Raw genomic sequence first — 15,909 nt, forward strand, 5'->3', positions numbered from 1 at the left:
TTGCATGTATGAAGTTAATGGATGCTCCCAGAAAGCTTTCTTAGGAGAGTTACAGTTAATCACTGACTTTCTGGGACATTTTTGACTTCCGCTTTAAACCTGTAGCCTTGGTGATCTCCAGTAGGATCAACAATTAATGATTACAATTATCTTTCTGAACGCAATTGATATCCACTAAGTAACCTTGATAATGAATTTCTTGGCCATTGCTTTTGAATAAAATGCATAGGAACTAATTATAACTGTTTAAATTACTTTCTAGGATTAACAATGAAATGTAGCTTTTAAAAAATTTAACTACTTGTAGAAGACTAAATCTACATAAATAAAATGCTGCAACATAGATTTTGCTGTTAATAAGCAGTCTATTGTCTTGGCAGAAGTTTCTCAGGAATGTTCATTTTTTAAATAAGAATAGTGCAAAACTTTCCCAAAGGATTGTTGGCAAATAAATCTGAAATAACTGTCAAAGTACAAGTGCAATATATATTAAGCACATAGTAGATATAATTGCATTTGATTTGTTCATAATGATTTCATTATACATAAATTATATCCACAAAGTATCTTAAACCAGGAGTGGGGACCAGGCTCAGCAGTCTCAATGTTTACATTGGCTTCAGGCAGCATGACTTCAGCAATCCCAGATACATAAAAAGTATTGCTATTCTTACTCTGGGCAAGATTATGCTATGTGAATGTATATACAGTGTTCCCTCGATTTTCACGGGTTCGAACTTCGCGAAAAGTCTATACCACGGTTTTTCAAAAATATTAATTAAAAAATACTTTGCGGTTTCCCCCCCTATACCACGGTTTTTCCCGCCCGATGATGTCATATGTCATCACCAAACTTTCATCCACATTTAATAAATATTTTTTTAATAAACTTTAATAAATAAACATGGTGAGTAATAATCTAAATGGTTGCTAAGGGAATTGAAAATTGTAATTTAGGGGTTTAAAGTGTTAAGGGAAGGCTTGTGATACTGTTAATAGCCAAAAGTAGTGTATTTACTTCCGCATCTCTACTTTGCGGAAATTCTACTTTTGCGGGTGGTCTCGGAACGCATCCCCCGCAAAAATTGAGGGAACACTGTATACCAATAGTCCTCAATTTACAACCACAATTGAGCCCAAAATTCTGTGAGACATTTGTTAAGTGAGTTTTGCTCCATTTTTTTGCTACAATTGTCTATGGAGATTCTCAATCATCCAGGTCATCGTTGTCCCAAAGGTGTTTTTTTCAAGAGACAACTGAACTTTCTTGTTCTTGCCCTAATGGGCTTGTTCTCCTATGTTGTGCCATGCATCTATGAAGTGGTTGTTTTGTTTCCCCAATACACAGATCTGCGTAGAAAAAGAAAAATGATTCTAATATATAGACTACTAATATATAGGCAGACCTTTACATTGGAGAAACCAAACAACCATTTCATAAACACATTTAGATATTTGACATGTCAAATTATATTTACATATTTGACAGTTACATTAGAATAAGCTAAACTGCTTGGTTCTTTGCCTTGCAATCATACAACTGCTGTATTCATTACTAAAAAATAGCAACTCCACATTAAGTTCTAGCAGTTCCTTAGAGAGTAAAATAAAGATAGTCTTCAACTTACGACCACAATCAAACCCAAAATTTAGGTTGTTAAGTGAGAAATTTAAGTGAGTCTGGTCCATTTTATGACTTTTCTTGCCACATTTGTTAAATGAATCACTGCAGTTCTTAAATTATTAACACAATGGTACCTCTACCTACAAATGCCTCTACTTATGAACTTTTCTAGATAAGAACCGGGTGTTCAAGATTTTTTTGCCTTTTCTCAATAACCATTTTCCACTTACAAACCTGAGCCTCCAAAACTGTAACCAGAAAAGGCAGGGAGAAGCCTCTGTGGGACCTCTCTAGGAATCTCCTGGGAGAAAACAGGGCTGGAAAACGGGAGAAGCCTCCATGGGGCCTCTCAGAATCTCCCGGGAGGAAAGAGGGCCTCCACCCTCCCTGTGATTTCTCCAATCGCACAGATTATTTCAATTCAATTCAATTTATTAGATTTGTATGCCGCCCCTCTCCGAAGACTCGGGGCGGCTCACAACAACAATAAAAACAATATTCTAGCGAAAACAAATCTAATATTAAAAAGCACATAAAAACCCTATCATATTTAAAAAAGCAAACAACACATACATATCCAAACATAAATAGATAATTATGCTTTTACATTGATTCCTAAGGGGAAAATTGCTGCTTCTTACAAACTTTTCTACTTAAGAACCTGGTTAGTGTTGTGATTCAGCCTGAGGCTCCTCAGGGACTGGCTGGAGCTCTGCCGGATCCATTCCCAGAGGAGGAGGACAGTGACCAGGAGGGAGAGGACCAGGCAGACGGGGGAGAGGAACGTCAGGAGGAGGAGGAGGGAGAGCAGCCTGAGACCCCTGGGGGGGGGCTCTCCCAAGCTAGTAGCCTTGATTCATTGGATGAAGATGCACAGGCTATAATAGACATGAGGCAGAGACGTGCAGCTCAAAGAAGGGGCCAATTAGAAAGATATTTCCATCCCTGAATTGGCAACAGCTGGGTTTGGGTGTGGTTCTCCTCAGCAGGGTTGAAAAGGCAGGCCCGCCCTTACAGTCTTGTGGAGAGTTATCAACTGGGAGTCCTGTGACCTTGCTTCAATTCTTGGCATCTCTGATCTTGGCTTGTGGCCTAGAAGCCTGGAAGACTTGGGGGAGGAGTTGTTTTTGCCAGCAAGAATCCTGTTTTATTGCCTGGCCTTCGTGAAACCTCTGTGAAACTGCATCGTGTTCCTGTCTGTAAGAACAGTTTTTGTTACCTGTGTTTGCTTTCCAGTATATAAACTGCCTTTGCTTTTTACCAGTGTGTCTGGATACTCTTTTTGGTTGGTGTTGGCGTTTGGGGGGACCCAGACAGAACAGTTAGAGAGGGCTGTAAAGCACTTAGAAGTTGTATATATAAGTCTAAGAGCTATTGCTATTGCTATTTTGTTGGATTTTAAAGTATACAGCATTTCCTAGGAAAGAAGATCCAAAGTTATGGCAAAATAGAGATGGAGAATTAACATAAAAGGGATGAAAGTTAAAAGAAAACCCCACTCACTTGGCAATATGCTTAACACAGAAATCCAACTGTTATATTTTAAATTGTTTCATAATAAAAATCTTTAATCAGTTAAATATCTATCATACAGTTGTTTAAAGGAATTTTTTTAAAAAAAAATTGGTCCTTTTTTAGTTTATAAGATGATTTATCATACTGTTCCATCAGTCAATTTGTAGATCCTGCCAGTGTTAATCTCCAGGAATGGGTATTGAAAGATATACTTCCTCAGATATTGGACATAATATATGCCTGGAAGCAATTAACAACCTTTTTTATCTTGAGTTTATATCATATTGTTTTCAAGCTATTGATTTGTGCAACCAATATTTATGTTATTTATTTATTTGGATTTCTAGGCCGCCCTTCTCCAGCACACTCAGGGTGGCTTACAAGATAAAATCAGATACAAAGTACAAAATTTGTGAAACCCAAACATAAAACCTAAGTCTAAATCAACCAAATTCATCCACTTGCAGTCATACTATCAGCCGGAGCAGAAAGTCAGTGCTCAACAGCCCCAGGCCTGCTGGCAAAGGCTTGTTTTAAAACCTTTCAAAAGACTAGGAGTGTGGGGGCGGTGCGAATCTCGGGGGGAGTTGATTCCAAAGGACCAGAGCCGCCACAGAGAAGGCCCTTCCCCTAGGCCCTGCCAGGCAACATTGCTTGGCTGACGGGACCTGGAGAAGGCCGACTCTGTGGGATCTGACCAACCACTGGGATAGAGGCAGGGGACGGTTCCTTTGTATCTTTCTATCTTTTATCTTTATTGTATATTTTTAAAAATCCTCACAGTTTAACTACGGTACCCAATAGATGCTGAAGTGCTTCTTCTGATCTCTCTATTCAATCTCACATGATGATCTCTGGTTCTAATATTATAGATATGAAGTGGTTTTTCTGTCACTTTCCTTACATTACATACAAGTGCATAAAACTTTATCACATTCTGTCACTCTTCCAAGCTAAAACCTTTTAAGTATATCTTCCTTGGATGGGAATACTAGGCCCTTTGCTATTTCTTGGTCCATGCTCATAACCAAGGGTGGATTTGAAGAACCTTTGCATCTAAGTCTATAAGTGCTACCTCGGTACTGATTGTTACTTGGTTTTAGGAGGCACGATGAGTACCAAAAATGTTGAGTACTGAACAATTTTTTTCCCATAAGGAATAATGCAAATAAATTGAATGCACTTCCAAACTAAATATAATGCATATTTTAGGTAAAATGATAGGGTTATACAGTATATATCATTACTTAACATGAGAAATAAACCTAAAAATTAATAAATAGATTAAATAAAAGAGAAACTTTGGTTTACCTGTATTGATGAGAAAATGTGCAAAAATATACAAAATGTTAACAGAAACTAAGATAAGACTACAAGGGTGTGTGTACAGTGCAAGAGCTACCAATAATGTATCACCTTTATTTTGGTTGGAAAGGGTAACAAGTCACAAGACACCAACAAATTTTAACTTGAGCATTGAGTATCAAACAAATAACAAATACTGAGACAATTTTTTTTTAAAAAAAATGCATTGAATACCAAATTAAATGAGTCTCAAAGCAGTTGAGTACTGGGGTACCATTGTAATTAGTTGTTTTTATTGTCTTTGCTTGACAAATAAGAAAAAATAGTCAAATTCATGATATGCAATTTTTTGTTTTTTCAATGGGTGTCAGCAGATGCAAACATTTCTACCATGCATGATAAAATGAAAATACTGAAAACACTTGCCAGCAGATTGTCTCAAAGGAGAGTCTCATAATTCTTATTCAGGAAAATGGTTAGTAAAGGTGAAGGATATCCCAGAAGTCCTTGCATCCTTGGAGAAAAACTTAGACTTTCTCTTGTCCTAACTACTTTAAGCCTTCTCTCATCTTCATTATCTACCATATATGGCAAATTTAATTCTTTTTACTGCTGAAGTGTCTTTTATATTTCTCCCCTAACCACTTAACAGCTATTAAAACTTCTTTGAGACTCCTTAGTGTTGACATTTCCTAATCTGAAAGAAGAGAGGTACAGTGATACCTCGTCTTACGAATGCCTCTTCATACGAACTTTTCGTGATATGAACCTGGGGTTTAAGATTTGTTTGCCTCGTTTTAAGAATCCTTTTCATCTTACAAACCCGAGCCCGCCGTGAAGTGGCCTCCGGGACCGTCAGCCCCGCAGGCCTTGTGAACTGAGCCAGCCAGCTGGCTGATCATCCATTCGGCGCACAAGACGGCTACACCCCCCCCCCCCGCCGCCACTGTCACCCCCTCCAGTCGACCTCAGTCCGGCTGCTCTCCCCATCCGCCCGTGGCTTTATTTCCTCGCCAACTCCGCCCTTTCAGCCCCGGCCAGAAAGGAGTCTCTGTGACATCAAAGCCCCAACCCAACTGACGTCGTCGTAATCCCAGCCATCAATGGGGAGGCTAAAAATAGATGCCTCTGAGCCCAAAATATCTGCCCCGGTGTGCGTAGCGGCTCCCCCGCTTTGAATGTCCTCCACTTGGGCTTTGTTTCCTGCCCCTCCCCCTGGCAAGAAGATGGGCTGCCTGGGGTTGGCAGGGGACTGGCGCTGCAAAGCAAAAGAAGGTGGAGAATCCAATTTCCCATTTGCTTGCCGCCCCTGTTGGGATTCCCCGCCTCCTTTTGCTTGTGGCTCTCTGGGTCGCCCTGTCGCCTTGAAGCACGTAGCCCTAACATGGAGCAGGATTGAACCCACGATTATTATAGCCGCCTTTCTCCCTCCCACCTCCGGGGAAGAAGGAAGCAACGAAGCAGGAACCTGGGACTGCAGCAACCTGCGCCCCTCCTCCCCACAACTGCTTGCAGCTGCGGGGGATTTACTGCTTTAAGGCGACAGTGCCTGACTTTCAGTGAGACGTACTTAGATGACTTCAGCAGTGCAGCAGCTGATGAAGGTGTTTGTGATTCGGAGGATCCCCCCTGGTGGGGCAGGCAGCCGTGGCTCAGGCTGGCGTATAAGTGGTTCCGCCTGGCTTCCCAATGCCAATAGAGGAGGGGGATTTGGTGGTTCTCCCCCCTCTTTTCTTTTCCCAAAGGATGGGTGTGCGCGCCCGGCTCGGGTTGTTCCTCAAGTCTTTGGAAAGGCTGCGGCCATTGCGGACACACACACACATGTTTGAGTGTTGGTATTTGAGGTGGGCGGGCGATGAGGGTCACAAACATCTGGACGGCCGACACGGCCCCAAACTGATGCTTTCTCAGCCCGGGGGCTGCCATGAAGGGGGATTTTGGTAGCCTGGATTCGTGTCCAAACCTTTCTTGACACGCTCGTGGGAAGTGAGTGCACGCGTGGAAACAAAAAAACGGGGAATGGGGGGGCATTGTAAACACGTCTTGTGTCCCATTTGGAGCCGAGGGTTCATCTGGTGCAGAGCAAGGGCCGATTAAAGGGCCCACAGCTACAAGCGGTTGTGGGGAGGAGGGGCGTGGGTTGCTGCAGTCCCAGGTTCCTGCTTCGTTGCTTCCTTCTTCCCCGGAGGCGGGAGGGAGAAAGGCGGCTATAATAATCACAGGTTTAATCCTGCTCCGTGTTAGGGCTACATGCTTTAAGGCGATGGGGCGACCCAGGGAGAGCCGCAAGCAAAAGGAGGTGGGGAATCCCAGCGGGTGCGGCAAGCAAATGGGAAATGAGATTCCCCGCCTTCTTTTGCTTGCAGTGCCAGTCCCGAGGCAGGGAATCCCATCAACCCCGGGCAGCCCACTTCCTTGCCAAGGGGAGGGGTGGGAAACAAAGCCCAAGCGGAGGGCATCCAAGGCAGGGGAGCCGCTGCATGCACTGGGGCAGGCATTTTGGGCTCAGAGGCATCTATTTTGAGCCCCCCCATTGATGGCTGGGATTCTGATGACATCAATTGGGTTGGGGCTTTGACGTCACGGAGACTCCTTCATAGCCGGGGCCGAACGGGTGGAATTGGCGAGGAAATAAAGCTGTGGGCGGATGGGGAGAGCAGATGGCTGAGGTTGCCCGGAGGGGGCGATGGCGGGTGTGTGTGTTGTGGCTGTCTTGTGCGCCGAAGGGATGACCGGCCCGCTGGCTGGCTTGGCTCACAAGGGCTGCGGGGCTGATAGGCCCGGAGGCCGCTTCAGGGCCGCTTTCCCCAGCGAGGAAGCGGACAACGGGCACTGGGGGACGCTGATTTTTTAAAAAAGCCATAATGGTTTGGATTTTCCTAATGGGCTTGCATGCATTATTCGCCTTTCCATTGATTCCTATGGGAAACATTGTTTTGTCTTACGAACTTTTCACCTTACGAACTTCGTCCTGGAACCAATTAAGTTCGTAAGACGAGGTATCACTCTATTTAGCATTCAGCTGTTTTCTTGAACACATGAGTTGCACTTTTTTGCACTTTTTCATCTTTTGCAATTTCCTGTTTGAAATATGGAAATCAAAATTATATTTTTCATTTAGGTTCCCAGGAGATATGCATAACAGCATTTGCCAGTCCCTGACCTAGATGCTAGGCCTGATTAACCCTAACCCTAACCCTGAGACCTCTATGAAAAATGTAGATTGGGTTTAAAAAGATGTTGAAAAGCTTCAAACTCCTTGCTGATTGGGGAATTCTGGGAGTTGAAGCTCACAATCTCAAAGTTGCCAATGTTGAGAAACATTGCCATCGATGAAAGCAGTGGTAAAACTGTTTTATATTGTTGCCAAGAAAACTGAATCGACCTGAAATTACACGACACAATGTCAATTCAAAGTATGCCATTTATTTTGTAAAAAAAATCCTGGCTGTTTTAATGTCTTCTTTCTCAGGATCGCTAACATTGCATTTTTCTTTTCTAGCAGGAATTGCAACAGCACTTTCCATTCACACATTTTCATTGACATTCTTGCGTATCTATTTCTAGATCTCTTCTAGTCAGTTCCATGAATTAAAAATACATTTGGTTGAAGTGGCATGTACATCTTACATCGCTGCATCTTCTTTTTAAATATTCTACTATTTGTTAAACTGGTAAACCTTTAGCTGTGGTGGTACAGTGGTTAGAATACAGCAGTGCAGGCTACTTCTGCTGACTGGAAACTGCCAGCAGTTTAGCAGATTGAATTTCACTAGGCTCAAGATTGACTTAGCCTTCCATCCTTCTGAGGTGGGTAAAATGAGGACCCAGATTGTTGGGAGCAACGTGCTGATTCTGTAAAACGCTTAGAGTGAAGCAGTATATGTCTAAATGCTATTGCTATTTTAGTTGTCTATTATTTGCAGTTTATTTGGATGGCAAATAATTACTATAAATAAATGCAGTTATTATTTAATTCTTAATTTTAATCGTGCTGTGCTAAATTCATATTATATGTTATGATAGTTACTTCCTGTGTGAATAAAGATATCTGTATATAACCTTTTCATTTTTAGGATTCCAGTTCAAGTGATACAGCATATCCATAACTTCCCCATGAAATATATCCTGGTAACTGGTGGTGTCATTTCGGGTATTGGCAAAGGAATTATTGCAAGTAGCATAGGTACCATCCTGAAATCATGTGGCCTCCGAGTAACTGCAATCAAAATAGATCCCTACATTAACATAGATGCTGGAACGTTCTCACCATATGAACATGGTATTTATGACAACTCTTTTTACAAAATGAAATTCCAGAACATATATTTTATTAATTCCGTTGCCCTTTTACGCAGAAATATTTAAATCTAAATTTCATTTATTTCAACCTTGTTTATAGCTTATTATACTGCCTGTAGAGAATAAAATCTGATGGTCATAAATGACATTTTAAGGCCCTTATTTTGAACAGTATTTGAAATCATCTGCTTGCTATACTCCTGTGCAGTAGAGAGTTGAGGTGGTAACCTTAATCACAAGTTAGTACAATCTATGTCACCACGAATTAATAATAAATCCCATAAAATATCAAAAGCTGTTTGATTTTTCCTAGATCCCATGAAGTTTTTTTTTGTCTAGGTGAGTCGGATCAGAAATAAAAGCCATAATACACCCTGTTCAAACATTGATCCATTGCAAAAGTATTATTGGTGAACACAAAGTCAGGCGAAAACTGTTTAGCTCTAAGGAATTCTATGCTGGAAGCATTCCCAGTAATGAGCAGAGATAAGTTCCTGGGCTGCAAGCCAAGAATCATTAATCAGTCCTTGAAATGATTCTGGCACTTTGACCAAGCTTACGATTTCACTGAAGCTTTGTAAAAGCTGGGAATGGCATGAACAAGGAGTCTGTGAAAGCAGGAAAGTCTCTCAGCTTCAATGCACCAACGGCCATTATGAGGAATGTTGTTCACTATGCCCCCTTCCCTTCAAAATGTCCCTTATACAGTATACTGCCAAGCCGTGGCCAAGTGTCCCATAGATCTATTAACGCCACGAATCTCTCATTTTAAGATATTCCTGCCTAGACCACATTCTCCTGATCCTTGCATCTAACAGGGAGTCCTCCTCCTCTAATTCTCCCTTGTCCTTTGACTCACTACATCCCATAACTGGGGGTGCTGCAGTCTATGATGGTCCCTCAGTTTCCAATTCCTCTTCACTCTCAGACTCAGATGGCAAGAACACTAGCCTGCGATGCCAGTACTTATCCGTCTCCTGTTCCTCAAAATCTGTGACCAGCTGAGCCAGACATGGACCACTCACAATAGTTTTGACCATCTCAAAAGATTTGCCATACATTTTTATCTATAGTTTTGTAGATTAGATTATTGGTGAGCCATGGTGGCACAGTGGTTAGAGTGTAGTACTGCAGGCTACTTCTGCTGGCTGCCTGCAATTTGGCAGTTCAAATCTCACCAGGCTCAAGGTTGATTCAGCCTTCCATACTTCCAAGGTGGATAAAATGAGAACCCAAATGGTTGGGGGCAATATGCTGACTCTGTAAACAGCTTAGAGACTGTTTTATGTGATAATGCATATTTGATTTTCTATGCAACTTTATATTTACTACAATGAAGATCTCCAGAGCTCTAATTCAACTTCCTGCCATGGAAGGAATCATGCAATATCTCAGACCAATGGATATCTAACTTGGTTTGAAGATTTCCAGTGATACAATGCCCAACCCCTAAAAGACAGCCTTTTAAACTATTCAATAGGTCTTGTGGTCAGAAAGTCCCTTCTTATTTTAAGTTTGGATTTCTGCCAGCTCTTTAGCATCTTTATTGCTCTTTTCTACTCTCTTTTCAGTTCCTTAGTATTCTTTATATTGTAGGAGTTTTCTTAGCAGCATCTTTGGAAATGGTTTGCCATTTCCTTCTTCTCAAGCCCGAGAAAGGATAACTAGCACAAGGTCATGCCGCTGCATTCTTGCCTAAAATGGGGCTAGAATTCCCATTCTTCAGATTATAGCCTGGGTTCTTTAACCACTATGCCAAACTAGGTTTATTTCATAAAGTGCAATCTCTCTGATTTCAACCTTTTAGTATTGAAATACAAATTACAATTTATTGTAGAAATATAAAACATATCTATATGCCTAGAAAAGATGCAGTATAAAAATATAATTAGTGGTAATAATGTAAAACCAAATCTTATGATTTCTTTGTTAATTCAGAAAAAATAATTTTCCAATCCAATATATCTTATAGGAAAAATAGGTGAATTTAGATAATTAAACATTTTAAATACAGATCTGCATTTAAAAGATACAGGCCACTCTTTTGAAGACAGAAAAGTCCACATTTTGGACAGAGAGGACCACCTGTTTGAAAGAGGAGTCAAAGAGGCAATCTATGTCAAAATTGAACAGTCCTCTCTCAGCAGAGGAGGAGGGGTACGACTTAATCTATCTCCAATCTACAACACAGTCCTTTTAACAGTTCTAAGAAGGCTCCAAACCCATTTGAAGCACCCTGGTGACCTGATAACAAAGATAAACCTCCAGGTGACCTTAATAACCTGCTAAAAGAATGCACAGGTATAATGTATAATCCTTTCATTCCCTATCATGCAGTTAGAGCTGAAGAAGCTTCTGGAAGAGAAGCAAAATGTCTTCAAAGAAAAAATAGAAAGCCCAATTGCCTCTTGAAAAAGCACCTTTGGGACAACTATGACCTGGAAGTTTGAGAATCTCCATAGATATTTAGATCTCAGTCATAAGCATTCTTATTAAGAGTGTGTTCAGTTAATTAAGCAATATTTACCTTTGATTAAATATGCTTATGATTGCACTACATGAAATATATTACTGTACATGTACTGTATACACCATAGGTATGCAATCTCTGTGTGTATGCATGATTATACATGTAAATAGTAAATTTGAGTTCATGATTATAAGCAAAAATTACACTAGAAATACCTTAATTTTCTCCTTCTACTACTAAGGAGTATTATTTAGTAGAATGTCTATTGTATCTTAATAAAAATGCAATATGGCATATTTTGCCAAGTATTTTGTATATTTCAGAATCACTGCTTTGTTTTTTTCAGGTGAAGTTTTTGTACTAAATGATGGTGGAGAAGTTGATCTAGACTTGGGGAACTATGAAAGATTCTTAGATATTAGCCTTTACAAGGATAATAACATCACTACTGGAAAGATCTACCAGCATGTCATCAATAAAGAAAGGCATGGAGATTACTTGGGAAAAACTGTTCAAGGTATGTTTCTGTAAAAAAAAAAGCAAATTATTTCACTTTTTTCCTGAGATACAGTGCATATAATTGTTCAATTCATGGTGGTAAATTTGTATAAACCCCGTCAATTCTAATTTACTCAGTAAAGTATATAAAAACTCAAGGATTAGCACTAATTGTGAAATAGTTCACTGTATTTTTAACAATGTGGTATAACTTTCAAAAATTAAACTTATTCTTTGAATGTTTTAGAGCAGTGGTCCTGGTGGTGCAATTCAGCAGGTTCTGACAGTTTCTGGAGAGCTGGTAGTGGGAGAACCAGCAAATACCACCTCTGGCTGGCCCCAGAGTGGGGAGGGAATGGGGATTTTGTAGTATCCTTCCCCTGCCATGCCCACCAAGCCATGTCCACAGAACCAATAGGGAAAAAATTAGTATTTCTCCCCATACCAACCTTTTTGGTATCGGGGACCAGTTTTGTGGAAGTCGTTTTCCACGGACAGGTGGGATGGTTTTGGTTTCACTCACTCACCCGCTCTAGCTTTGTGGCCCAGTTCCTAACAGACCATGGACTGATACCGGTCCATGGCCTGGGGATTGGGGACTCCTGTTTTTCAGTATCAATATTTATTTATTTAATTGGATTTATCTACTGCCCAATTCCAATAGGACTAAAATAAATAAAAAACTAAAATACAAAGTCATTAAGGAAAGGGCATGTTTAATAAAAAATATTATTATTTAAATAGTTATAAATTATACTTAAATACAAACATTAAAAAAGACATTTAAGACATTAAAATACAAACTAAACAAAACAATACAAACAAAACATTAAAACACAAAAACAATGAGAAAAAAAGGAAAAAAGGATACGTTGTGTTGATGTCATATTTAAATGTATATTCAAGTAAGTTAAACTGTATTTCCTCTAGAGTTCTCAATTATCAATCTGTTTAACTGTTAATTAGCATTACCTCTTAACATATACATTACTTCTATTCCTTATGTATCTTTACTTAAATATTCATTCTTTATTTTAAGAACTTTATTTTTCCCTTTATTTATATTTGTAACTATGTACATTTATATACCTTCCTTTCCCTCTGATTTCTTTTTTCTCTATCCATGGTAAAACATATTCCAGTCCTCATAAAATTCTGAGTCTTGTTTGTCATTTAATTCATATGTTAGTATATCTAATTCTGCACATTCTAATATTTTTCTAATGATAGATTTTTCATCTGGCACTTCATCCTGCTTCAGATGTTATGATAACATTATTCTTGTTCCATTAGTATATGCAAAATTGTATATCAATGGTTTTTCCTCCCATTTTTCCATTGAATATACCTAGTAAAATGTTTTTGGCTTCATATTTCTTTTGTGTTATATTACTTCTTTTAACCATTTATGCATTTTATTCCATTTTAAAAAATTATTACAGTATTGGGTAGGTCCACCACACATGATAATGAATTCCATCACTTTGGTGACATTTCCAATATTTTTATACATTCATATTTTTATACATTCTAGCTAGCCAATCTCGCCGGTGGCAAATGCCATCTGTAGAACATTTTATATTGATTCTCTTTATATGCAGTTGCTTTAATTAATTTATAATTTAATTTATAATTTATAATTTTAGGTCACCCTTTCAAGCTCTAATTGGAATATAGCTCCTTCTAACTCTTTATTTATCACTCTTAATCTTTCTTCCATTAATTCTTGTCTCTTTCCCACTTTCTCTATTTTTTCCTCGATCTTTTTAATTTTTTGTCCATGTTCAATTACTGTTTCTTGTGTGTTTTCTATTTTATTTCCAATTCTTCTGATTTCTCCCTTCAGTTCCTTGAAGTTTCCTTTCATAACTTCATGGTTATTTTCTATCATTTCTTGCGTCTTACCTGAAGCTTCTTGGGATTTGATCATAAATTCTGTTATTTTGTCCAATGAGTCTTGCATTGACTGTAGGGAGGTGGTTGATTGTCCTTTTTCAATCATTGTCATCTCCGTAATTAATTTCTGTCCTGCTGGTGAGGGGGAGGCTGTTCTTGAGGTAATTTTTTTATTGTTTTTGTAACAGTAGTTGATGACATTTGTGGTTTTATAAAAAAGTTATTCCAAGCTCTCTTGCAATCTTTCATATACTCTTCCTTTTCTAAATTGTGAGATTATTACCTCTCTTCTCTATCTCAGAAAATATTGCTGTGTTCCAATATATCAGTTCGCATAATTAATCAAATTAAATTATTCAACCCAATCAGTCAATTTTCATATAATTAATTCCTACAGTTTGTTGAGAAAAAAAAATCCAATTTATATTAAACAATATATATAATACCTATTTATATGCTTCTGTTTGGTTACAGAAAGAAAAAAAAAGTTAGTTATAGTACACAAGTTAAATATTTCACTTCAGTAATTAATTTCTTAAATCTTTTACCCTTATTACCTTTTAATTAGTAGATTGTTCCAAGTTCTCTCACCTCTAACAAAAATCAATAAATCAAGCTCAATCTGTCCTCTTTCTCCCTATATTATGTTTCAGCTCCACAGTCTACTTGTTTCTTCTTTATAATAAGTGTTACTCACACCTTCCTTTCCACTTTTTTCCTGAACAGATTTTATCTTTATTTCTCAAATCTACACACAATTCAACATTTCAGCGCAAGAGGGTTTTGTCTTATAAATTTTTTCCACTCACTGTTGAATCACATTCAGTGAAGGGCTACCAAATTTTTTACTACCACATTGTGGGCGTGGTTTATACAAGACGCCCTGCATTTTATTTCAACATCTTTCAGTGCAAATTGGGTACTCTGGGGTGGAGCTCAATTTTTGCTACACCACTGCATTCCCACCCCTCCCGGTCCAGGCAGCAGCCCACCCCTGATCACACCCCTCACTTTTTCTCGATCCCTCCTTTATATCCATTTTCTTTTTACAGCCTTATGATCAAATCACTCCAAAAAGTCAGTCTCCAGTCACTTCTTAATTCTTTGGTCTCTGCGACCCCAACTGTGTCCTAATTCCACACCACTCCTTCATTCTCGGCTTCGCTAATTGTTCATTGTTTGTTAATCCAACAATCCCTCTGGCAACAGCTCAGGATCAATCTGTCGCTTCTCCTTTCACTCCCCTCACTCTCTTTACTCCTCTACGATCACTCCTGTCACTTCTCAATCTCATTCATTCCTGTCTGCTCCGATCCCTGGGTTGCCTCGTCGTTCACTTCTGTCATCTCCCTCTCTTACTCCATTCCACTCTATATTTGGGTCACCTCGCCAGGTCGATCTTTCCTATCTCCTTTTGCTCTCATCCTCCGATCTTTATATCTTCTCTCCGATCACTCGTGTCGCCTCGCAGACCTCATGGTGCCTGGTCCTGTTGTTCCTCTGTCAGCAATTTCAGTTCATCTTCATGTCTGATGTCCTTCTTCTCTCTCATTCTCCAGGCTCTCTGCTCTCTGCATTCCACCCTCTGCTCTCTGTTCTCTATACCAGTGTTTTTCAACCAGTGTGCCGTGGCACACTAGTGTGCCGCGAGACATGGTCAGGTGTGCCGCGAAGAAGGAAGCTCAGGTTCCGGTCTCGCAACTTTTTGCTGAGAGACAGAGAGAGTGAGAGAGATAGAGAAAGAGAGAGAAAGAAAGCAAGAGAGAAAGAGTGAGAGAGAAAAAGAGAGAGAAAGAAAGCAAGAGAGAGCGAGAGAGAGAAAAGAAAGCAAGAGGGAAAGAAAGCAAGAGAGAGAAAAGGAGAGGAAGGCAGAGAGAGAAATGAGAGAAAAAAGGGGAGGAAAAAAGAGAAATGAGAAAATAATTGAGATAGAGAATGAGAGGAAAGAGAAAAAAACAAAAGAAAGAGAGAAGTGACTCTTGATTTAAAGCATATGATAAAAAGCACCCAAAGAATAAGAGAGACAAAAACCCCAGCCCTCACCTGTTTTTGAAAATAGTTCAAGAGTGTGTATGTATACACACACACACGGGGGGGGGGAGGGGAGGAGACAGGGATGGAAAAAGAGAGAAGAGTGTCTTAGGGTGTCATTTTGTGTCATTTTGGTTGGTGGTGTGCCCCAGGATTTTGTAAATGTAAAAAAATGTGCCGCAGCTCAAAAAAGGTTGAAAACCACTGCTCTATACTCTACTTCCTTCGCAGATTGCGCCTATCATCTCACATAAATCTCCTCCTCTAT

The 15,909-nt window shown here is 39.5% G+C and overlaps 1 protein-coding gene across 4 annotated transcripts in view; it reads left to right on the top strand.

The window, feature by feature from the left end:
• The window catches only part of CTPS2 (CTP synthase 2), a 121,512-nt gene that overhangs the window by 29,105 nt on the left and 76,498 nt on the right, over window positions 1-15,909 (top strand). For all 4 annotated transcript variants that reach the window (XM_070750778.1, XM_070750777.1, XM_070750781.1 and 1 more), the window contains exons 2-3: window positions 8,521-8,726; window positions 11,563-11,733. In XM_070750778.1, the coding sequence (XP_070606879.1) occupies window positions 8,521-8,726; window positions 11,563-11,733 (377 nt within the window). The remainder of the gene's footprint in view (window positions 1-8,520; window positions 8,727-11,562; window positions 11,734-15,909) is intronic.

The sequence above is a fragment of the Erythrolamprus reginae genome, chromosome 4, assembly GCF_031021105.1.
Source record: "Erythrolamprus reginae isolate rEryReg1 chromosome 4, rEryReg1.hap1, whole genome shotgun sequence".
Classification (NCBI taxonomy): Eukaryota; Metazoa; Chordata; class Lepidosauria; order Squamata; family Dipsadidae; genus Erythrolamprus; species Erythrolamprus reginae.